This window comes from Pinus tabuliformis, chromosome Q, assembly GCF_031772625.1.
Source record: "Pinus tabuliformis cultivar Carrire ecotype Pingquan chromosome Q, CPIR1, whole genome shotgun sequence".
Lineage (NCBI taxonomy): Eukaryota > Viridiplantae > Streptophyta > Pinopsida > Pinales > Pinaceae > Pinus > Pinus tabuliformis.
In genome coordinates, this window is record NC_142296.1 from 667426178 (window position 1) to 667452266 (window position 26089).

Genomic DNA, 26089 nt, shown 5'->3' on the forward strand with positions numbered 1-26089 from the left:
CTATGAACAAATGCTTAATCACAACATCCTTGAAACTGAAGATAATCTAACAAGACTCCAAATATAATTTTGACATATGAGCACTAAAGATCTCATGATCATATGCAAGTACCATGAATAATGGACTAGCACATAAATCCCTCGTATATAGTTGCATTCAATGGGCTATCAAATGGATTTTCAGTCTGCTGAATTAATAACAATTGAGCACATAGATCCCTCGTATATAGTTGCATTCAATGTGCTATCAGATGGATTTTCAACCTGCTGAATTAATAACAATTGCTGTTGAACTGTTGATGTTATAAATAACTTCAGATAGATGATTTACACAGATTTTCCTCTTTGATTGATTCATACATATGACTTCTGACACTCTATTCTTCACGTTGTCAAGGGCCACAGAAAACCATTCATAGCTGGGTTCTCAAAGGCCGATGAATCCCTGCACTGTCTCTGTTTTTAATAAATTACTGCACTCTGGTCATGTGATTAGTGGCTTTGACACCATGAACATGACCTGTTGACTCAATTAATAACAATTGCCATTAAATTGCTGATACCACAAATGGATTTAGACAGACGATTTATGCACAGAGATTTTGACTCTTTTGACTCTTCATTTTGTTAAGGTACCACAGAAACCCATTCGTAGCTGGGTCCTTAAAGGCTGATGAACCCTTACACTGACTTTTAATTAAAATAGATCAGTGCACCTCTAGCTGGTCATTGCATTTGCAACTTTAGCACCATGAACATGGCCAGTGCATCTTCCAAGAATTCCTCATATATGACTAGGAAGGAGCTTTTAAACAATATACTGCTAGTGATAAACCGTAAGAATAGCTCTATAGAACAAATTTCTCTCAACAGGAAATGGCCTGAGGTGATTTCTAAACTGTCTTTTCAAACAGAATAACCAAAATATAGGATACCAGTCTGATCAGGCTGCTAACCCTCCTTAACCTGCCCATATTAAACATAGAATTAAATATCTTACAAAGGTCGTTATCAGGATTGACTAACTTCACTCTCCCCGGAGTTTCTCTCATTAGGACACAACATTTATGATTGAGTTTGCACTTATTTGGATCGCATGTCTGAAATATTTTTAAATGTGCATTAATCCAGTATCTATGAACATAATTGGCAAAACAAAGCTTGTCATCAGCATATTAACATTACACTGCCAAAACCATATCACCTTGCACATAACATCAGACCCTAGAGATAAGAATCCATAACTTCAAGATTTTGTACACCTCTATGATCCCATATCATATTTCTCTTGAAGTGAAAACACAGATGTTCACTAGCTACAGCTATTAAATCTTGTAACAGCACTATCTAGTATATATGCTACTTCATGATCCCTCTTGAAGTGAAAACACATAGATGTTCACTAGCTACAGCTATTAAATCTTGTAACAGCACTATCTAGTATATATGCTACTTCATGATCCCTCTTGAAGTGAAAACACATAGATGTTCACTAGCTACAGCTATTAAATCTTGTAACAGCACTATCTAGTATATATGCTACTTCATGATCCCTCTTGAAGTGAAAACACATAGATGTTCACTAGCTACAGCTATTAAATCTTGTAACATCACTATCTAGTATATATGCTACTTCATGATCCCTCCCAATTGCATCTATCTAGGAAAAGAATGGAAACAATAAAATAAATAAGGTTTTATAAAACACATCACGAAAACACTGACTACTATTTTTTGTACAAAGGATTACAAATTATTCTAGCTGTCAAACACACACGAATAAATTTTGATCTTTATAATCTCCTGGCAATCAACAGCTTTCTTACTGTTGAAAATTCCCAGTTGTACCTTTCCCACCTACCCAAATACCATTACTGCCAGTTAAGCCAGTACCATTTTGAGCAGTTGGTCCTATTCCAGCAACAATACCCTGAGGAATTTGAATTCCAGGTACTGATGGTTGAACAAGCACACCTGGTGAAGGCTGTAATGTATTAGGAAGATGTGAAACAGGAGTTGACTGGATATAAGGATGTTGTCCTGAAACAAATGGTGCAGCTACACAATATTGCATTCCATGAACTGCAGCTCCTGCAAATTCCAAGCATGCAAAATTAATATAAAACTAAGCACATGTATTCTAGATTTGAAGAAAATTGTTGGCACTTTTTTCATGATCCTAAACTGCTGAATCTATGCCTCTAGATAGTTCGTCACAACAGATCTAAAATTGTGCAAAATAATTCTACTACTAGATAGTTCATCACAACAGATCTTAATTTGTGCAAAATAACTCTACTACTACTTTCAGTGTTCCTTCCCCATAAACACAACTAGCTTTTTTGTTTAAACAATATGAAAGACTAGTTGCAGAAATTAAATTAGAATAGCTGGAGATGTAAACAAAAGCATACAAACAACACAAAATTTACACTGGAGAAAACCTATAACAAAGAAAGAATCCAACTAAAAAGCACAGGTTTATTGATCAAAATGAATTACAAATTCCCTAACAGTGTCCAAACTGAAGTTGCATTTTTTAATGAGCCAAACAATTACATTACAAAGGCATCCTAACCATAAAACTTATTGTGCTTCTACCCTCCTACTGAATTGTTGAGCACATATTGACGGCAAAGAAATTCCCTCCATTGTCTTAGAAAAATAACTGGACTGTACCACTGCCTAAACTATCCTTCTGCTCTTTTATGGAGTTGTTCAGACACTTGGGTCAAATATGATCAAAGCTATCAATATTGATTACATCAACCCATTGAGTGGATTGTGTAATAAAGCTATTAAAGACTTAGCTGACTATTATAATCACAAGCTAGCTTTCCATTCAATGTCATTATTTCACTCCCAGGAATAAATAGCTAACTTTTCTGTATCAAGACAAGGTCAACTTCAATCACTCAAAAGTGATATGTCTTTCACTTGGTCCTGCAGTAGTCCTGCTACACATGGGGATTACACTTGGGCTATCGCAGTCTCATTAGGGAAGTGTGACACTGTTAAAATTGGCAACTAGGGCCAAACTCCATGTGGGTCATCTCATTAATGGCAGCTGATATTTTTCTTGGATTCCTCTTATCGAGAGGTGTAGGATTGATCTAAAGATCATCCGCTTCCGATAAGTATTCATGGAGATATGAATTTATTTGTATTATGGGCAATTCGTCAAGGTCGGCCAGCAAGCAAATATACCCCACTTGTGCTCAACGTTTTAGTATAAATAAAGGTGCCTTGAATCATTTGAGAATACACTTCTCTCTTGATTTCTCTCCACTCGCTTTGGGTTTTAGTGGAAGAGAAATCTAGGAGAGGAAGCCCTAGACGTTGGAGGAAAGGAGGCTGCCCTAGCCGCAGCAAGGAAGATAGGCCAGCGAGGGGTTGAAGGACGTTGGAGGTCAGCTCCAAGTGACCGAGTGCTGGAAGGAGGGTTTATCCACACTACTAGGAGAAGCCTTCTATAGGCTGTCTAAGGAAAACCTATACGCTGTCTAGAGAAGGTCTCCACAAGCCCTAGCCGCAGTCCAAGAAGTGCCACAAGCTATGCCCTAGACGCAGTCAAGGAGGAGGCCAAATACAAGCCCTAACTGCAAACAGAAAGAGTCAAGGAACAGTGTGGAAGAGGGCTGCTACAGGAGGCTGAGTTTGGTGACTCTTAAGGCTGAAACTAGGGCCGAAAGGATAGGCTGCTAGGCTGAGTAGAAGAAGAGTAAAACGTTGGCTGTTTGGGCACATTTGGAGGAGGCCGTATGCTACAGCAAGGCTGTGTGGTAGGCCGCAGGCCATACCACCACAGCAAAGAAATAGCGTGGGCTGTTTTGCTGTCATATGCCCTAAGGCAGCAACCTAGTAAGGGAGGAATTCACCTTCAGCAAGCTGCAGTCTTCCAAGGTTTGTTTGGGGCAGCTTGGAGAAGATTAAGGCCACAGGTATGTGCCCTAACCAGTCTGTCACTAACAGTCAACAGCAAACAAGGTTGGACAAGCATGGATGCTGCTGCCTATGTATGAGGGATGTTAGATCTGTCTTGATGGCCCATGATGAAGGCTGTCCCATCTTCCATCCTACATAGAAAACAGAGATCCTTAACTATGAACCAATACAGTCCATGATATGATGTGACAGCAAGGTGACCCATGAAGTTTGAATGCATAGACATAGTGATAGTGCAGCAAGATGCATGGGAAGCATGATAGCAGCAATGGTACTTGGTGTAGCAAGTACATGGTGCTGCAAGCACATTGGGACAGCAGTATGTTAAGCAAGGTACAGCAGGCACATGGTGGCAAGCATGGTGCAGCAAGCACATTGGGACAGCAATGGTACATGATGCAGTACAGTGATGGGTACAATCATGATTGGTAAAGCATGATGAGATGCAGCATAGTAATGATGGGTGTAGCATGGTGCAACATGGTGAGGTGCAGCACATGGATGAGATGCAGCACAATGATAGGTGAAGTAGTCACCTTGGAGAATCAGTTGAAGCAGCATGTCTTCAACTAATCTCAAGTAGAGATGATCTATTCTCTTATCTAGAAAGTCAAAGTGTTGACTTCTGTTGTAAATGTACTATCTCTCTCTCTCTGCTGATCTATTGAAGAACATAGAAGAAGAATTGATCAAGGGTTTCCCCACATTGGGGTTTGTCCTTGGCTAGCGCCACATCTTGTGTCCTATTGTCTTGGCTTGTCTTCTGCGATTTATGTTTATGTTCTATCTGCAATTTACTTTAATGCTGATGTGATTGCTAATCTAGAAAAGATATTGAGGTCACTGTGAAAATTGAAATAAATTGCTCTAAGCATAGAACATACCTAAAATTAACATGGTATCAGAGCTGAGGTGAAGACAATACCCAAGCTAGAGTGAAAGAGAAATCACCGAAGACAGTTGGGAAAGGACAAAAGGATCAATGGGTTCCTCATCCCTCTTCTAATTCACCGAGGGTGAAATCAAAGCAGAGAATATTATCAGAATGGCACAGCGAAATGTGGCCTACCTAAAGATCCATTCATTGGGAAGACCGGATCTCAGGGTGGAAGGAAAGGCAAATAACTAGTTCGGCCATTATGTGGAGTGTCCAAATGGCAAGGACACATCACTTGATGATGATAGCAATCATTCCAGGGACATCTTCAATGGTCAGAGGAATGACAGGTAATGCAAGTCATCAAGGAAATGACCGACTCTTCAGAGAAAGCAAAGAACCCCAAGTATGAAGAATCAAATGTTGTTTCTGATAAGATAAAGAAGCGCTATCTTGTATTGGCCTTCTCCTTCAGATTCTTTGGGAATCTAGCTTATCGATTATAGTGCTTCAAGGCACTTCATCAGATAGAAGGGTGCCCTCTCTAATTTGGTAGAGATGGAAACAATCGTGGGATTATACTTGGAGCCAATGCCACCTATCCCGAAAAGGGTGTAGGGAATGTTTCCCCGCAATTGAATGAGGGTAACTCGATTCATTTAAAGAATCTCTTTTATGTACCTAATCACAAGAAGAACCTAGTGTCCATTTCGGCAATGGAAGTCAAAGGTTACAGGGTGGCATTCATCGATGGAAAGGTACGTGTTTGAAAATGAAATTTTCTAAGATGCTTTTGAGTTCAGGGTTGGCAATTTGTATCAAGTTGCAGGATGGTCCATTGGGGACCATATCAGTTGACACATCCGGATGTCTACATATGGGGCCATACCCGATGTGAGTCAGATGGTGACTCAGATGCCTGAATTCAAGAAGGGCATGAAGGTACATGTTTGAGATGTACTGAAGGAAAATCTTACAAGGGGACCATTCCCCTTATGTAGCAGGCCCACAGTTTTGGAACAACCCGAGGAGTTTGAGATACATGATCGGGAATCTCATGTATACAGGTGGAAGAAAGCCCTCTATGGCTTGAATTAAAACACCCCGAACATAGTATGAGGGGATTGATAGATGTATGATGAAGCTGAGATTCACTAGGAGTGAAACAAATCCAAACCATTGCTCGAAGGTTGTGTATGATAGGCCTCTCATACCGGCATCTTCTGAGGACGACCTATTTCTGACAAGTGCAGACCCTCTCATTTGCAGAAGTAAGAGGGAGTTGGATTTCGGATGTGGAATGGTAAAACTGCAAGCCCGTGACTACCTCGAGGATCTTAACTTTCAGAAGTTATATGGTGATGATGCCGGACCAGATTTGGGAAATGCCTCTGAGTTTCATAAACTCATTTGCATTGATGTTCTTGGTGAACTTCCGTCCGAATATATGTTTTGCAGTCAACATGGTGAGCTCATATTTGGTTGAGCCTCACTGGATTGGTGCCAAGAATCTTCTGAGATATATTCATGGCACAATCTCTCATGGATTGAGATACACTGCCGGAAATATGAAGCTGCGTGATTATTCGAACGCTGACTGGGCAGGCAGTGTGGAGGATCGCTAGAGCACTTCTCAGTGTTGGTTCTCTCTGGATTCTGCTTCGATATCATGGATGAGCAGGAAGAAAAAGTTAGTTGCTATAAGCACCGCCGAGACCGAATACATAGCTACGAGTATGATCTCGTGTGAAGCTGCCTAGTTGCGGAAGCTCTTAAGTGAGTTGTTTGTACACATGATGAATACTACTGTGATTCTCTGTGACAACCAGAGGGGGGATTCAATTATTGAGGAATCTCGTATTCGATGATTGCTCCAACAGATAGACATCAGATATTGCCTTATCTTGGATATGGTAAGTCGATGAGCGAGGAGGCTCTATCGCATTGAGACAGATGTACAGGTCACAGACATTTTGTCAAAGCCCCAGGGAAAGGTCAAATCTGTGACTTTCCCGAACGACTTGGAGTCGTTAAGAGACCTTCTTATAAGGGTCCTGCATGTTGCATGAGCTCTGGGGGGCTTGGGGTACTTACTGGAGCAACATACGACCACAGGGCGACTCACCCTCCTCTGGTGGTGCGCTATGTACAGGATGACAGGTTCAACCTTCCCCTGTGATACCCCGAGGCAACTATGAAACAGGATGATTAGTTCTCCTGTGGGTCGGGATGATTAGTTCTCCCGTGGCAACCGTGAAACAGGATGATTATTTCTCATGTGGGCCGGGATGATTAGTTCTCCCGTGACGACTGTGGGATAGGATAATTCGTTCTCCTGTGGACAAGATGATTAGTTCTCCTGTCGAGGCATCCTACCCATGCAGTCTGGGACTCATGGGAAGTACCTCTCATCTGATCAATGAGCAGGGAAATGGGGTTAGGGACCATAGTAGTACTATCGATGGACGCATCGTTGTATCTACCGTACTCCCTATGCTAGGATGACCTCCATTGATCTGGGATTAATGAAACTAATCTGGGATCAGCATGAGTGGTTTGAGACACTCTCTTGTGATATTGATCTGGGATCAATGAAACTGATCTGGGATCAGTATGAGTGGTTTGAGACACTCTCTTGTGATATTGATCTGGGATCAATGAAACTGACTTCGGGTCAGTAGAGAATGGTATGAGACATTCTCGATCAATTCTTCTTGTTCATGGTTGAGCAGAACTGAGCATAGCTCAGCAGAGCAGAACAAAGCAGAGCAAAGCAGTGCAGAGCACTGATGGCAGAGATAGTACAGTCGAACATATGGATCAACAGATGGAGTTCTCCCTAGTTGAGAGGGAGTGTTAAAATTGGCAACTAGGGCCAAACTCCATGTGGGTCATCTCATTAATGGCAACTGATATTTTTCTTGGATCCCTCTCATCGAGAGGTGTAGGATTGATCTAAATATCATCCAATTCCAATAAGTATTCATGGAGATATGAATTTATTTTTGTTATGGGCAATTCGTCAAAGTCGACTAGCAACCAAATATACCCCACTTGTGCTCAACGTTTTAGTATAAATAAAGGTGCCTTGAATCATTTGAGAATACACTTCTCTCTTGATTTCTCTCCACTCGCTTTGGGTTTTAGTGGAAGAGAAATCTAGGAGAGGAAGCCCTAGACGTTGGAGGAAAGGAGGCTGCCCTAGCCGCAACAAGGAAGATAGGCCAACGAGGGGTTGAAGGACATTGGAGGTCAGCTCCAAGTGACTAAGTGCTGGAAGGAGGGTTTATCCACACTACTAGGAGAAGCCTTCTATAGGTTGTCTAAGGAAAACCTATACGTTGTCTAGAGAAGGTCTCCACAAGCCCTAGCCACAGTCCAACAAGTGCCACAAGCTATGCCCTAGACGCAGTCAAGGAGGAGGCCAAATACAAGCCCTAACCACAAACATGGAAGAGGGCTGCTATAGGAGGCCGAGTTTGGTGACTCTTAAGGCTGAAACTAGGGCCGAAAGGATAGGCTGCTAGGCTGAGTAGAAGAAGAGTAAAACGTTGGCTGTTTGGGCACATTTGGAGGAGGTCGTATGCTACAGCAAGGCTGTGTGGTAGGCCGCAAGCCATACCAACACGACAAAGAAATAATGGGCTGTTTTGCTGTCATATGCCCTAAGGCAGCAATCTACTAAGGGAGGAATTCACCTTCAACAAGTTGCAGTGTTCCAAGGTTTGTTTAGGGCAGCTTGGAGAAGATTAAGGCCACAGGTATGTGCCCTAACCAGTCTGTCACTAACAGTCAACAGCAAACAAGGTTGGACAAGCATGGATGCTGCTACCTATGTATGAGGGATGTTAGATCTATCTTGATGGCCCATGATGAAGGTTGTCCCATCTTCCATCCTACATAGAAAACAGAGATCCTTAACTATGAACCAATACAGTCCATGATATGATGTGACAGCAAGGTGACCCATGAATTTTGAATGCATAGACATAGTGATAGTGCAGCAAGATGCATGGGAAGCATGATAGCTGCAATGGTACTTGGTGTAGCAAGTACATGGTGCTGCAAGCACATTAGGACAGCAGTATGTTAAGCAAGGTACAACATGCACATGGTGGCAAGCGTGGTGCAGCAAGCACATTGGGACAACAATGGTACATGATGCAGTACGATGATGGGTAAAGTCATGATTGTTAAAGCATGATGAGATGCAGCATAGTAATGATGGGTGCAACATGGTGCAGCACAATGAGGTGCATCACATGGACGAGATGCAGCACAATGATAGGTGAAGGAGTCACCTTGGAGAATCAGTTGAAGCAGCATGTCTTCAACTAATCTCAAGTAGAGATGAACTATTCTCTTATCTAGAAAGTCAAAGTGTTGACTTCTATTGTAAATGTACTATCTCTCTCACTCTCTCTCTGTTGAACTATTGAAGAACATAGAAGAAGAATCGATCAAGGGTTTCCCCACATTGGGGTTTGTCCCTGGCTAGCACCACATCTTGTGTCCTCTTGTCTTGGCTTCTCTTCTACGATTTATGTTTATGTTCTATCTGCAGTTTACTTTAATGCTGATGTGATTGCTAATCTGGAAAAGATATTGAGCTAACTGTGAAAATTGAAATAAATTGCTCTAAGCATAAAACATACCTAAAATTAACAGACACACCTACCCCATATTGGGTTGTAGAATGCAATAATGTTGCAAACAATAAAATTCTAATTAGGATTTCTTTTTCAAACTTTTTTGGCTCATGGGAAGGCTCTCAATGGCAAACACATACTAACCTTTGGGGCAGTTAGTTACAGGGATTGATGATTCAATTTGAATAAATAGCTTTGATTTATCTTACTCCTCGACTTGGAATTAACAAACTTGGTCCATTTTCTGGTCCATCCACATACTAAGCCAACTTCTTGAATTTTTGCTCTTTGAACCACAAAACTTGTCATTTCCAACCCATTCACATAATTAACCAACTTTGTCTTCTTATCCTTTCAAACCATGCTTGGCACTTGATCCAATTTGGATCAAACCTCTCCATTTGAGGAACTTTTGGGTTCAAAAAAGACTCAAATAAGAAGAAAGTGGAGGCACATAGTTATCAACCCCCTTCTTCAAGTCCTCTTCTTCATCTTTGGAAGTACTCTTCTTCAACCCCTTCAATTTGTTTATTGTCCAAACTTCTTTGATTTTCCCTTCCCATGCCTTGATGAAGTAGGTCTCACTCCCTTTGACCATGTGACATTTGTTCTCCCTAAAAAAGTGCATCCCTATCTTATAGATAAGGGCTTCCAAACATCACATCACATGCATCAATTTGAGCTACATCAAATTCCATCTCATTGACAAAATCTACGTTGATGACAAACTTATATTTATAGTGACTTGTGATTCTCATAGTGGAATTCCTTTGCAACCAACTCAATGAACATGGTTATGTTGATGTTTGTAGTTTTGGAAAGTACTTCTACACAGGCCTAAGTTTGTAGGCATGCAAAAGTCATCTAATACACCCTTAATCTTAACAACTATTTTAGTGATTAAAGTAATTTCATTTTATAAGACGAAAGTGAGTTAATTTAATGAAATGCAAAGGTTTTTGCAATAGTGAATTAGATGAATCTCAATTGTCGACTTCAAGTGATGTGCAGATCTAATCTCAACCATCAATCACTTTGAATATTAAGGTTGTGGATTCGGCCATAACTCAAGCTTATAAAAGAAACGCTACGCCAAGGGAGTAGAGACATAATACATCTTGAGCACAAGATATTGATAGTGAGATCTTCGTGGTTTGGTGGAGGACTTCCATTCAAGTATGCTAAGTCCAAAGAAGAGGAGTAGCAATGGAGATCCAGATCAACCAGGATAGATCAAAGGACTAATCTAGGGTTTGATCAATTAGATCAAATCTAGTTTAATTATTGTATACGTAATTTCCTCAGTGGGTATTTTCATAGTAAGGGAGCTCGAGTAATGAAGAACTGTTGATTGGGTAGAATATTTGTGTGCTTATGTGATTGATATTGGTTGTGTTATTTTCTTCTACTGAATATTTTTCTTTATGTTAAGATCCCAGTAGTGCTTTTGTTCAGTAGATCTATCAGAGATAATCTACTAGGAAATAACTTAGCTAGGTTACTAGGTTCAAAATTTAACATGGTATCAAAGCATCGACTCTAAGGAACTAATCTCATAATCACCTAGTGGCAAGCTCATATAGGCGTCAAGAGGCTAGGTGCGTCAAGAGGCTAGGTGGGGCCAGCGATCGTACGAGACAACGATTATTTTTTTGTAGGCACCAAGGACATACGAATCAAGTTTGTACAATGCGCAAGGCTAAAAATGAAAGACATACATCATATGGTTTGAGCTATATAAATCGATGCTTGAGGTTGGGTAGTGTTGACCACTACGTGTCAACAACCCATAGCAGTACACCCCCTTTTTTCGCAAAAGGGATAGCACCTGATCGGCAAATTTTTCCTTCAGTCTTACCCCAAAGCCAGAATGGATTTTGCCACTGGGATCTTAGGCGAGTCCTACTGTTCTAGATCGAGTCTGTGTAAAAGTGATTTGGGAATAATCCTAACTATTTGGTTAGGTTATTTTATTACAAATTGCTTGGTCTGTTGGATTATACTTGTGTCGCAGAAATGTGTAGTCTGTGAGAGCAATGTTACACGAAGCGGGGACGAAACAGGGACGTTTTTTGAAGCGGGGACACGGAAGCGCCATTTTCCAAAAATCTAGGAAGCGAAGCGTCTGCTATATATATATATATATATATATATATATATAATTTTTTTGCATTTATATTCAAAACAAACATCTCAAATACCAAATTAATTGTAGAAAACATGAAAACATGCATATTTTTGCATAAATCAAGATAGATATGGCATCCATGATTCCATTGTAGTTACTAGTATGTACATCAATGATTATTTATTCGAGCATCAACCATATATATTCTAGCAATTACAAACATACATCAAATTTTTAAGCATATTATCAAACATAAAACATTTAAGCATATTATAAAACATAAAACATAAAACATAGAGCATATTATGATTTATCTAGCAAGTGAGCAACTGTCAACATTTTTCATGTCCAAAATTCAAATAATAATGTTTACAAAATAGGTCACTTGGTCACCGCCAAGACAAAAAGGTTCAAATTCACAAGCCTACAAGTCTAATGATTAATCTATGACAGAAGTAGCAAATTGTGAATATATTTACTAATCTCTCCTCCTTCCACCACGAAGAGAACGTGGCAGTGGGCCTCCACGTGGTGACAATGAAGAAGATGGTGCCTGTGGAAGTTGTGGCACTGACACTGATGAAGACGAACCCCTTGTTGTTGGTGTTGAACCATGGAACCTAGGAACCAAGGGACCAAATGGGGGTGGCATACCAACTCGATCGTCATCATCCTGGAATTGCTCAAAAATTCATACCAAAAAAACCACTAGTTAACAAAAAAAATTAAAACATGAATTAGAGAAAAGCTTTATAAGCAAAATTCATACCACAATGGACAGACTTGGATAAGAGCATCCTCTAATTTCTCTAATCGCAACACTCCATCCTCCAAATTGGGCTCCTCTGGATTCCTGTCCCAAATCTTAAGGTCTTTATTAGTCTTTGCATCATCACAGTAATGGGGCAACAATCGCAAGTTGTAATGAACATAAACCAAGCTCTTCGCCCGGTCTAAACTCAACCTGTTCCTTTTAACACTATGGATGAAAGAATAAGAGCTCCAACACCTCTCTGCAGAAGAAGTGTTTACCACCTGTGATAGCACCTGCAATGCCAAAGTCTGTAGAAGTGGAGTAGCCCCTCCATACATGTTCCACCACTCAAGAGAAGAAAAAGTCTCTCGATCTCTAATTGCATGCATGCTCCCAAATGGACGAGTGTTAAGCATATAGTTGCTCAATTGTCTCCGTACCATGGCAGCCTCCTCCTCATTAGAGACTAATTTACTCAATGCAATCAAATATTTTTTGTGAACCTCTTGATCTTGGTGTGGTTTTCTCCTGCTTCCCCCTTCAGGTGCTGGTGTTGAAAGCCATGATGGATGATAGTATTTAGGTGTCAAAACATATGCTAATGGATGCAATGGAACATTTAGCATTTCCCATCGGTTTTCCACCTCTGCACAAATATAATTGTACAAGGTGGTATCTCTAGGGTCAACAATGTCTTTAATCTGCCCCAACATGCTATCCATTTGCTCATACACTTCCCCAATTATTGGTCGATTTGAATCTCCAAACTTGATCATGTAATAAATTGGTTTGGTGAATTGCAAAACATATTTAACCTCTGACCAAAAGTACAAGTCAAGAATAGTGTCCTTGGCTACATTAGCACCATCTCTGTTAGTGTTAATTTCCTCTCATGATTCAGCACACACCATATTAGTAAAAGCTTGTCTCACCTTCACTAGCCGCCTAAAGGTGAGGTAATAACTGGCAAATCTTGTCTTTGCAAGTTTAAGCAACTGCAACTTGGAGTAAGTGCCATAGAAGTAGTTTACCCTTGTATGCCCTATTATGAATTTAATGAGTTTCTTCCCTCTCCTGTAAAGCTCATTAATCCACCTACATTCTTTATGCTTCACAATATCATGCATCAAAAGGTTCAATGTGTGAACTAGGCACCCAGACCAAAAGATGTGTGGATGAGTACGCTCAATAATTTTTCCTTTCGCCTTACAATTTGTTGCATTATTTGTGTTCACTTGAACCACATTATTCGGACCAACATCTTTGATTGATTGCAATAGGAGATCTACAATGTTTTGGGAAGACGCACTGATGGAGGAGGAGTCATGACATGTAATAAATACTACACCACTAGCAGAAACACCAAGAACATTTATCAAATGTTGGTTTCTAATATTTGTCCACCCACCTGATACAATGGATACCCCACAATCTACCCACTCATTTTTAAAACGTGTCAAAGCTCTTTGAACGTTTGCTTTTTCTCTTTCTAATAACATTGTTCTAGCTTTCTCATAGCTGGGGGATTGTGTATCCTTTTGGGGCTTCACTAATGGCCTTTACCATTTCATGCCAATAGGGAGAGCGAAGCACATTGATTGGTACACTGCAAGCACAAAGAAATCGGACTATCTTTCCATCCACATCATCCCTCCCAGCAACATTTAGGAAATCCCCTATTGCTCTTTTACCTCTAGAGCTTCCAGAAGTACCATGAGGAGATGAGCTACCAAATCTAGAGGTTGCACTTGATTCAGAATGAGTTTTTTGATTCTTGCTTTTTTGTTGTGCAACCTCTTCTATTTGGATGTATTTTCTTCTTTGTTCGGCTGAAATGTTTGGGCAAATTTGTATCCCCACAACACCCTTTTTGTCATCACTGTCCATCACACCACAAAGATGCCTCCTCACACAAGTATATGAACCACTAAATGGTTTCCTCCATGAAAACCACGAGGGCACAGAAATTTGTAGCTTCCACCACCCTTTCCCCCTTCAAGTTTAGTCACATAGTTCCACAAGGGTGTTAATGCAGCTTTCTCCTCTAGTGTTTCAATGTTCCCTTCAGGTTCAACTCCATCCCCTTCCTCTTTAAACCCTTCCTCCTCATCATACATTGGGTCACTCATATTGGGACCACTATCCTCTTGTTCTTCTTCCTTTCTATTCCTACTCCCCCTTGCCATCATTAAAACCAAAAGTGGAATGATACATAGAAACCAAAAGAACACCATCTTGGAATATGGATATAGGTGGTGGACAACCTGCAATTAAATGAGCAAGTAGAAAGAATGGGAAAGAGTAGGAGAGGGAGGAGAAAAATACAAAAAAAAGTCAAAAAAATGAAGGAGTTTGGGGTTTGCACTTATCTCTTTAGTTTGGGGCGTTTCTTGCAACATCGTGTGAAAGTCTTTAACAAATGCGTTTTCGCACTTGAGATGTAAAAAATGTGAAAATCATGATGTAAAATGTCTTGAGAGTTGGAAAAATAATTTATCCCCTCATAGTTTAATTAATTAATTTTTCTGGCCAAAAATTAATTAAAATCTTAAGCCAAAAATTTAATTAATTCTAGGTCCTAGGAAAATTTAAATTCTCCAATGGAAAAATTCGCCGGTCCTTAAAAATGAAATTTTAAGAGGTCCCGAGACTAAGGTAAATTAATTATTTTGTTAAATTTTCAACTTTTGATCCCTGGGGTTATGTCAAAGTCAAAATTTTCGAGAACTTAACTCAAAAATTAATTTTTGAGTTAATTAAAATGCATTTAATTGAAAATTTTGAATTTCCCCAAATATTTAAATATTTTGACGGATGAGATTAAAAGAAATTTTAATCTTTATCAACGGTCGAGATTGTTTTGACGAAGATAACTCAAACTAGCCATTGGAGGATTTATCTTTAAATAGGAAGTCAATCGACCGGACCTTTGAGTCGTGTGCTAAGCAAAAAGCTCTTGTGTAATTTTTTTGAACAATAAAGAAAGACTTTGGGGTTAAGTTTTGTTGGTGTTACTCTTCATGGAAATATTGTAAGATGTGTCGTTTTCATGCGTAATTTTTTTAGCCATTGATAATAGCTTCTGAAGAGTGATTTGAGTACAGGTATCTTGCTCAGTCGCTGGGGTTTGAATAATAATCTAAATTCTGAACATAATATTAGGTATCTCTATTTGTCTGAGTTTTATTATTGTTTCCTCGCTCTATTTTTAATGGTTGGATCAAGTTTTGCAGGAAAATCTTGATTTTAGATCCTCGAGAGTTAGGGGAAGTTTTCAGTTGGACCAGCCAACTCTCGATCCATGTTTTTGAAGAGCCCAGCTTAATTTAATCTCGTGCTTATCCTAGGATTTTTACTGGTGATGCATGAAGGGTTTCAAGCTAAGCACCTTCTTAAAATTTATCTGTCTTTTGATAGCCTTAGACCATCAGATCTAGGAGCGAAGTTGGACTCATATCCTCAGATCTAATAAATCTACCATTCTTGTACATAGATCTGTAAATTATTTTTGGCTTTCTGACTTGGGTTTTTCTGGGTTTTAGTTTTTATCAATGTATATATTGTTTGGGTGTTTTCTTGTGGTCGTGCAGCGACAGATCTAAGGAAGAAATCTGTGTAGAGTTCATATCTAGGCCCTAGAGGGTAAGATCTGAATCTCTGGGGTTCATCGACATCATTTTGCAGGAATATTATTCAAATTAATTTTGCAGTCCAAGGGTTTAAAGAGTTTTAGATCTGGAAATTTTCATAAGGGTTTCAAGGTAATATTTGAAGCAAGTGGATTCAACATTTTAATTAAGATTTCCAAAAAAATTTCAAAGAGTTTCTAGGCTACCATTTTTGCTAATTGGTTTGCTGCTTGGTTTTTTGGGTTCACTGTGCAATTTTGATTTTTTTTTAAATCCACCGCTGCTCCAATCTCCATATGTTTTCTGCGATTTTCTTTTTCTCTATCCTTTCCGCCCTGCCTTTCTCTGTTGTTTGCAGCTCCCTCTCCTTAACCCTTAACTCCATCTTCTTGCCCACTCTATTCCTCACTACTTCCTCCGCAAACCTGCAAAGAAGACTTCTCGCTGCATCATATCTTCTCCTCTGCCATACAATGTTGCAACCCTCTCTATCACAGCCTTTTTCCTTCACGTAGTTGTTCCAAACCTCTTCGAAAACTCTTCCCCTCACCGCAGATCCTCCCACAGCCCGCTGCCCTCATCTGCTGCCTTTCCATTCCCTTACCCGCACTACAGTTTCTCCTATCTGCCATCCGTTGTCCCTGCAACAGATCCAAGTCGCTCCCCTCGCTGTCACCAGTTTCTTTCCTTCATCGTCATCTCCCTTGCTCCTTCATTCCCAGCAAAACGTCGCCCTCCTCTCCATCCGCGAATAGTCCATCGCACCCTTTTCTCTCCTTGCTGCCATTGTCCCTGTTCCTCTCCTTGCCGTCGCCACGAACCTGCATATACAATAAAACAAAAACATTTCGACCTTTTTATTTTCACTTGTAGATTAAGTATGCCTATGAGTTACGCTAGATTTGGGTTTTATTGTTTTTGTGTTTTGGTTGGGGTCTAGGTTTGTTCTTATATATATATATATATATATATATATATATATATATATATATATATATATATATATTCCGATTTCATTTCTTATAAAACTTTAGTTAGATTCATTTTTTTAATTTGATTTTTGTTTTGGCTTTTATTTTGATTTTTATTTAATTTTTGGTTTGAATTTATTTTTAACTTACGATTTTAATTTTTAATTTTTCCTTATTTTCATTTAAAAAACATTAAAAAACCTAAAAGCTTAGAAAAAAATTTAAAAATTTAAAAATCTTGAAATCTAAAAATTTAAAAAATCTAAAATATTTAAAAAAAAAAAAAAAATCATTTTTGTGACTTGAGATTACTAAAAAATTAAGCATTTTCACTTTCACATTAAAAATTTTAATGTGGCCTATGGCCCATTTAAAATTTTAATTTATTAAAGTCCTTTTGATTTTATTATTTTTGGTCACATTAAAGTTTAATTGTTTCATTTGCCACATTAAAATTACCTCATGAGCTTAACACATTAGAAATTTACCTAAGGGATAATCAAAACTCTAATCTAAAGTTCCTTGGTGTCATTTGTGTTAGGTTTAAGATTTTAAATTTTGTGGTAATAATTTCTATATTGGCAAGCGTGATTAAGGTTTTAAAAAATTATATTGCCTATTGGAAAATTGTTCTGGATCTAAATTCTTAATTATTTTAAATCTGGAATATCTTGCATGATAAAGTTTTAAGCATTTACATTGATCATTCATGATTGTCGCTATTTGTCACATTTGTAGATTGCTCTGGATAACTTGTTTTTACTTAATCTATGGTTAATTGAATATGAAGGCACTGGTATTTAATCATTTGTTTTATCTTGTGGTTGTGTCTTATTTGTATTAGTTGTCTAATCTATCCATCTCAGACTTCAGTTGACCAAGATTTGCTCTAAGTTCATCCTTAAAATCTCCTACAGCTTGTGTTCCACAGACTATTCTCATTCATTCACCTTAGGGACTACCCCCCTTGACTTGTCTAGGAGAGAGTCTAAATAGAGTGAGTAAAGATTAAAGTGACAACCCTTATTCCGAGCGTTGTCGCGGTGCCTAGACACTTTGTGCGACAACATTTTCTGGCGTCGTTGCCGGGGATAGAGTTTTTTTTGTCCTTGATCCTCACAACATTTTTCTAATCATCTAATCTTTCATCATTTCTTATCCCATCAGCAGAACATTTCCTGGCATCATTTGATCTTTTCATCGCCTTATTTTTCGTCATCTCATTAATTGTCTCATCTACACTTTTAGCACCTGGACATTTTGGTTCGTTTATTGTTTGGGTGGCGACTCCACTTATTCATCCATTATTTCTCAAACAAGAAGCCCTCCCTTATATCCAGCTGTTTTTGCCTTCTGGATCTTAGAGCTAGATTCATGTTAAAGTGGCGACTCCACTTCTTTCATTTCTTCAAGAAGCCCTTCCTTATATCCAATTGCTTTTGCCTTTTGGATCTTAGAGCTAGATTCTTGTTCAAGTGGCGACTCCACTTCTTTCATTTCTTCCAAGAATTTCTACTAGAAGCTCGCTTCTTGTGGATCTCTTGGTTTTTTTAAGCAGGGGTCTCTCTCTAGCATCCATTTGATCCCCCCTTATCCCTTTAAGCAAGTCATCATGGATGACTTGTTTGCCCCATGTCATTTTTCTATCTTTCTCCATGATATGTCGGAAGAGGCCATTCAAAAATTACCTTTGTTCTCGGGTAGTATTCAACCGCTGCTACAAAGCATCTATCCAGGGTTACTCATATAATAATCAGATACTATCGTTCTTCCTAATATAAACATGAAGATGTCAAGATGTGTCTATTTTCCTTTTCTTTAGAGGGTGATGCTTTGAATTGGTTTCATAATTGTCCTGAATATTCTTTCGCTTCTTTACAAGACATCATCAATGCTTTTAAAGATAGATATGGAGATCAAGGTGGCTCACCTTGTGCTCTTAATACTATGCAGTAGGATGAAAGTGATCTTGTAAAAGATCCAACTATCAATGAAAGATTTCAAGACAATTCTCCATTTCAAAATGTGTCATCCACTTGTACCGTTACAAGACTAATCCATGATAGTGAAAAAGCAGGAACAAGTTGTCAAATCAGTGTTGACAATGAAAGGGAAAATGATAAGCATCTTATAGAAGAACTAAAGCATCTTGTGAGACTGGTCCATCATTCTTGACAGAGCAGATGCAGAATGAAGAAGGACATGTCACGTATATCTTACATACTTCATCTGAGAGTTTTCAAGCAGAATGTTCTACATCATCAGTGATACAGCCTGCCACAAAGAAAAGATGCAAGAGAAAGAGAATGAGAAAGTGGTTTGATGCATCTGATGGCCCTAAGCAACTTGATTTTCGGATAGGAAAAAGTCCTACCATGTGCAGGATTGGACGTGGCACATCTGAGAAACAACCAACAGATTTCCCTGAAAGCAAGCAAACGCTCAACATCCACTACATTGAACACATCTGATGCCATGGGGCATCATTTGTATTGTATTTATAACCCTACACCCTTTTATCTCAGTGTTTTTTTTGTAGGTAGATTTATGTTTTTCATGTTGTTAGACTCGTTAACAAATGAAAAGCTTATATCTTTCATGTGTTTAATGTTATATGATGATTTTTGAATGGACGCTACTTATGTTATCTTGTGTGTTGTGTGGGTGCAAATTCTGGATTCTCACATTCCTTTAGTGCAACAACGTGACCCCAAGTAGAGCCAGATGTTGACCACTACATGTCAACAACCCATAGCAGTACACCCCCTTTTTTTGAAAAAGGGGTAGCATCGGATTGATGTGTCTATGCCGTCCAGCCATCATCATCAGCCTAACCAAGATGTTATAATGTAAACCCATTTTACATGTATGTGATGTAAATAATCTCAGCAAACCTACTTTTCTGGTGACGATCTACATTCTAGGAGGTCTTTTGTCTCACCAATCCATTCTCGAATGATCCACAGAGTTTTCCTTCAATCTTACCCCAAAGCCAGAATGGATTTTGTCACTAGGATCTTAGGCGAGTCTCAGTGTTCTAGATCGAGTCTGCGTAAAATTGATTTGGGAATAATCCTAACTATTTGGTTAAGTTATTTTATTACAAATTGTTTGGTCTGCAGGATTATATTTGTATTGCAAAAATGGGTAGTCTCTGAGAGTCTTTAACAAATGGGTTTTCCCTCTTGAGATGTAAAAAATGTGAAAATCATGATGATCTTGTAAAAGATCCAACTATCAATGAAATATTTCAAGACAATTCTCCATTTCAAAATGTGTCATCCACTTGTATCGTTACAAGACTAATCCATGATAGTGAAAAAGCAGGAACAATTTGTCAAATCAGTGTTGACAATGAAAGGGAAAATGATAAGCATCTTATAGAAGAACTAAAGCATCTTGTGAGACTGGTCCATCATTCTTGACAGAGCAGATGCAGAATGAAGAAGGACATGTCACGTATATCTTACATACTTCATCTGAGAGTTTTCAAGCAGAATGTTCCACATCATCAGTGATACAGCCTGCCACAAAGAAAAGATGCAAGAGAAAGAGAATGAGAAAGTGGTTTGATGCATCTGATGGCCCTAAGCAACTTGATTTTCGGATAGGAAAAAGTCCTACCGTGTGCAGGATTGGACGTGGCACATTTGAGAAACAACCAACAGATTTCCCTGAAAGCAAGCAAACGCTCAACATCCACTACATTGAACACATCTGATGCCATGGGGCATCATTTGTATTGTATTTATAACCCTACACCCTTTTATCTCAGTGTTTTTTTTGTAGGTAGATTTATGTTTTTCATGTTGTTAGACTCGTTAACAAATGAAGAGCTTATATCTTTCATGTGTTTAATGTTATATGATGATTTTTGAATGGACGCTACTTATGTTATCTTGTGTGTTGTGTGGGTGCAAATTCTGGATTCTCACATTCTTTTAGTGCAACAACGTGACCCCAAGTAGAGCCAGATGTTGACCACTACATGTCAACAACCCATAGCAGTACACCCCCTTTTTTCGAAAAGGGGTAGCATCGGATTGATGTGTCTGTGCCGTCCAGCCATCATCATCAGCCTAACCAAGATGTTATAATGTAAACCCATTTTGCATGTATGTGATGTAAATAATCTCAGCAAACCTACTTTTCTGGTGACGATCTACATTCTAGGAGGTCTTTTGTCTCACCAATCCATTCTCGAATGATCCACAGAGTTTTCCTTCAATCTTACCCCAAAGCCAGAATGGATTTTGTCACTAGGATCTTAGGCGAGTCTTAGTGTTCTAGATCGAGTCTGCGTAAAATTGATTTGGGAATAATCCTAACTATTTGGTTAATTTATTTTATTACAAATTGTTTGGTCTGCAGGATTATATTTGTATTGCAAAAATGGGTAGTCTCTGAGAGTCTTTAACAAATGGGTTTTCCCCCTTGAGATGTAAAAAATGTGAAAATCATGATGTAAAATGTCTTGAGGGTTGGAAAAATAATTTATCCCCTCATAGGTTAATTAATTAAATTTTCTGGCAAAAAACTAATTAAAACCCTAACCCAGAATTTTAATTAATTCTAGGTCCTAGGTAAATTTAAATTCTCCAAAGGCAAAATTCGTGGGTCCTTAAAAATTAAATTTTAAGAGGTCTCGGGACTAAGGTAAATTAATATTTTGATAAATTTTAAACCTTTGATCCCTGGGGTTAAGTCAAAGTCAAAATTTTGGGGAAATTAACTCAAAATTTTAATTTTTGAATTAATTAAAATGCATTTAATTGAAAAATTTGAATTTCCCCAAATATTTAAACATTTCGACAGATGAGATTAAAATAAATTTTAATCTTCATCAACAGTCGAGATTGCTTTGACAAGGATCACTCAAACTAGCCGTTGGAGGATTTATCTTTAAATAGGAAGTCATTCGTCAGTCAATCGATCCGACCTTTGAGTCGTGTGCTAAGCAAAAAGCTCATGTAATTTTTTTAAACAATAAAGAAAGACTTTGGAGTTAAATTTTGTTGATGTTACTCGTCATGGAAATATTGTAAAATGTGACATTTTCATGTGTAAATTTTGTTTTAGCCATTGATGATCGCTTCTGAAGAGTGATTTGAGTCTAGATATCTTGCTCAGGCGCTGGGGTTTGAATAATAATCTAAATTCTGAACGTAATAGCAAGTAACTCTATTTGTTTGAGTTTTATTATTGTTTTCTCGCTCTATTTTTAATGCCTGGATCAAGTTTTGCAGGAAAATCTTGATTTTCGATCCTCAGGCGTTAAGGGAAGTTTTAAGTCGGATCAACCAACTCCCGATCCATGTTTTTTGAAGAGCCCAACTTAATTTAATCCCAAGCTTATCATAAGATTTTTACTGGTGATGTATGAAGGATTTCAAGCTAAGCACTGCCTTTAAAATTTAAAAAAATAAATTTTTTATGTGGAAAATTGATAGATCTGGCTTTTGAGAGCCTTAAATCATCAGATCTGAGAGTGGAGTTGGACTCATACTCCTCAAATTGTAGGAATTTACAGGGTAAGTTCCTCAGATAAAACACCAAAAGACATCACTCACAAACAGATCACAGATCAATACACCAGTGTTCTTGACGTGGTTAAAATCCTCAAAGAGGGAAACAGTCTACAGCCTGAGCCAACACGGCCACTTCAGGCAATTTATTAATAAAAGTAAGAAAATTTACATAAACTTCTCTCATGAACGGTCACCTTACAAATGACCCTCCATGCTCTTTAAATAGAGATCATGGACCAATCAGGTGCTAAGCCACAGATCAAGTGTCGTAATACCGAGGAGAGAATGAACCGTCGAATCACTTCATGTCTAGAAAATATCGTGACTGTCAGATTGTAAGTTACAAAAGTACATTGTAAAGAAACACACTTTACCTAACTCTACACTAGACAAAATTATACTTAACTATTTCCTATGTGTCGGAATATCCTAACATCCCCCCTTAAGAACAACTTGGGATAGGATTGAAGTATGTACAAATATGACACAATAGGAGAAGGAAGGAGGCATTAGAGCCTATCCCCCCTTAGTGATAACTTCTTGAACTCTAATCATAAATCGAAGTTTAGTAAACTTCGCCTCTGTGAGAAACTTTGTAAAGATGTCTACAACTTGATCATCAGTTGAACAATATTGCACTTCAAGAACATGGTCATGAATGAGCTTTCTGATGAAGTGCATGTGTAGTTCAATGTGTTTGTTGCGCTGATGTTGGACTGGATCTTTGCATAGTTGAATGGCACTTTGATTATCACACCAAAGAGTGGTCGGATGTTGCTGCTGAAAGCCAAACTCTGACAGGATCTGATGAAGCCACAGGACTTCCTTACTAGCTTCTTCGGTGCCACGATACTCTACTTCTACTGAAGAAAGAGAAATGGCACTTTGTTTTTTGCAAGTCCATGTAATAGGTCCAGAACCAAGAGTGAAGACATAACCTGCAGTAGACTTCCTATCATTAGGGTCACCAGCCCAATCGGAATCAGTGAAGCCAACCAATAGAGGAGATGCTTTTGCACTGTAATGAATTCCAAACTGAATTGTACCTCGAACATAACGAAGTATTCTTTTAGCTGCTTTCGAATGACTTTCATGTCGGTTTTGCATAAACCGAGCAATAAGGCCAACTAAAAAGGAAAGGTCAGGGCAAGCATGGGTCAGATACAAAAGTTTTCCTACAAGCTGACGATATAGGGTAGCATCAACTTCAGGGGAAGTACAAGTGACTGAAAGTTTGGCTCCAGACTGAAAGGGAGAAGGGGCTGGCTTACAGTGTTCCATGTGAAAGTGGCGTAGAAGATAACAGGCATGCTTGGATTGGGAAAGAGAAATACCTTCCTTGGATTGCAAGACTTGAAAACCAAGAAAATAATGCAAGTGTTCTAAGTTTGTCATTTCAAACTGCTTTTTAAGGCTAGACTTCACATGGTTTATAAGGTTGGGATCACTACCAGTAAGGATAAGGTCATCAACATAAAGAACAAGAATGATAAGAGACTTACCCACTTTCTTGGTGTAGACAGTATTGTTAGAATGACATCTAGAAAAGCCAGTATCTAAAAGAAAGTTATCCATTTTGGCATACCAAGCCCGAGGGGCTTGCTTGAGACCATAAAGGGATTACTTAAGACGACATACAAGGTTGGAGTCTGGTTGTATAAAGCCAAGAGGTTGTTCCATATAGATTTCTTCATGCAAATCCCCATGCAAAAAGGTAGATTTAACATCCATTTGATGGACTTCCCATTTGAAAAGAGGCAGCAAGTGAAAGAACAAGGCGGATAGAGTTCATTTTGGCAATAGGGGAGAAGGTTTCAGTATAGTCAATGCCTTCAACTTGTGAAAACCCTTAGCAACAAGATGAGCTTTATGTTTATCAACATTTCCATCTGTTCCATACCTGGTTCTGTAAACCCATTTGCATCTAACAAGTTTTCGTCACTTTGTAAGAAGAACAAGATCCCATGTATCATTTGCCAATAATGAACGACATTCTTCATTCATAGTTGTGTCCCAATCTGGATGGCCTGAAGCTTCTGCAAAGGTCTCAAGATCATAATTCGCTGGAGCTTGAGCCAGTAAAGAAGAGGCTCTATCAAACTGAGAACGAGTGCGACGCTGATCTGTAGGATCACCTACAAGAGCACCTATTGCATCTCGTGTAGTGCGGACCCATTTGGGAAGCTGAGGAGCTAAAGGAGGATCCTGAGAAGGTGGGGGAGGATTGTCATCCTCGCTGTCATCATCTGAAGAAAAAATATTTTCAGAAGTAGAAGGGATAGAGAGAGGTGGCACATCCGCCGAACTAGCCCCGTAGGCCGATATGTTTTCAGCAAAATTTACATCTCTTCTAATGATAACATTTTTGGACTTCAGTGGAATAAGTCTATATCCTTTGAAATCTTCAGAATATCAAAAAAAAATACATTTTTCACTCTTAGGTTCTAAAGCTTTATGTTTCTCATCTGGAACATGGGCCCATGCTTCACTTCCAAAAACACGAAAGTGAATTACATATGATTTAATTGAGGTCCATGCTTTTTCTAGAGTGATATTCTTTAAAACCTTAGTAGGAGTGCAATTTACTATGTAATTTGCACAATGATTCTGCCCAAAAATTAATACTAAGTCCTTTAGATTGAAGCATACAATTAGCCATTTCCTTTAAGGTGCGATTCTTCCTTTTAGCTACACCATTTTGTTGTGGAATATATGGAAAAGTATGTTGCATTTAAATTCCATGCTCAGTGCAAAAGTTGATGAATTTGTTGTTAACATATTCTCCGCCATTATTAGATCTTAGCTTAAGAATTTGATGTCCAAACTGTTTCTCAACAAAGGCCTTAAAGGCCAAAAACATGTTAAATACTTCACTCTTGAGTTTTAAGAAGTATACCCAAGTGCGTCTGAAGAAATAATTAATGAAAGTTAAGAAATACTTGTAGCCAAAGAATGGAACAACTGGAAGTGGACCACATAAATCACTATGCACAAGTTGTAAAGGGATTGAGGCATGCCAAGAGGCACGTTTTTCAAAACTATCCCGATGATGTTTTCCGAGTACACATCCAGAACAAACACCATCTCTGCAAGATACCATATGAAGACCTGTCACCATATTTTCTTTACGTAGATTTTGAAGGGAGCGATAGTTTAAGTGACCAAATCGCTTATGCCAAAGTTTGCTCACTTCATCATTATGAGCAACAAATACCGAGGGAAGAGTTGATGACCCAAAGTTGTTAAACTTATACAACCTTGTAGAATCATCAGCAATGCCAGTAGCTAAAATCTATCTAGGATCTCATAGGTCCCTAATTACAACATCATGAGGTGAAAATTCAACGATTTTTCCTTCACATGAATGAGTTATCTGATATACACATAGAAGATTGCAGGATAAGGTTGGAACACATAATACATCATTAAATTGACCATTGTCTAGATGAATAGTTCCAGTCCCTACAACACTAAGAGATCTATCATCACCAACATATATATTTTTGGTGTTACAATCATTTAAAGAAGAAAACATGGCTTTGTTTTTGGCCATGTGATAAGAAGCTCCATAATCAATGAGCCACTCATGAAAATGGAAAGCAGAAGAC

The 26089-nt window shown here is 38.6% G+C and overlaps 1 protein-coding gene across 4 annotated transcripts in view; it reads right to left on the reverse strand.

Moving 5' to 3' along the window:
- Positions 1-1674: 1674 nt before the first annotated feature.
- LOC149221316 (uncharacterized) overlaps positions 1675-26089 on the reverse strand; it is a 289929-nt gene continuing 265514 nt past the window's right edge. For all 4 annotated transcript variants that reach the window (XM_089385073.1, XM_089385075.1, XM_089385072.1 and 1 more), the window contains exon 15: positions 1675-2091. In XM_089385073.1, coding sequence (XP_089241199.1) covers positions 1823-2091 — 269 coding nt within the window. In that variant the 3' untranslated portion in view covers positions 1675-1822. The remainder of the gene's footprint in view (positions 2092-26089) is intronic.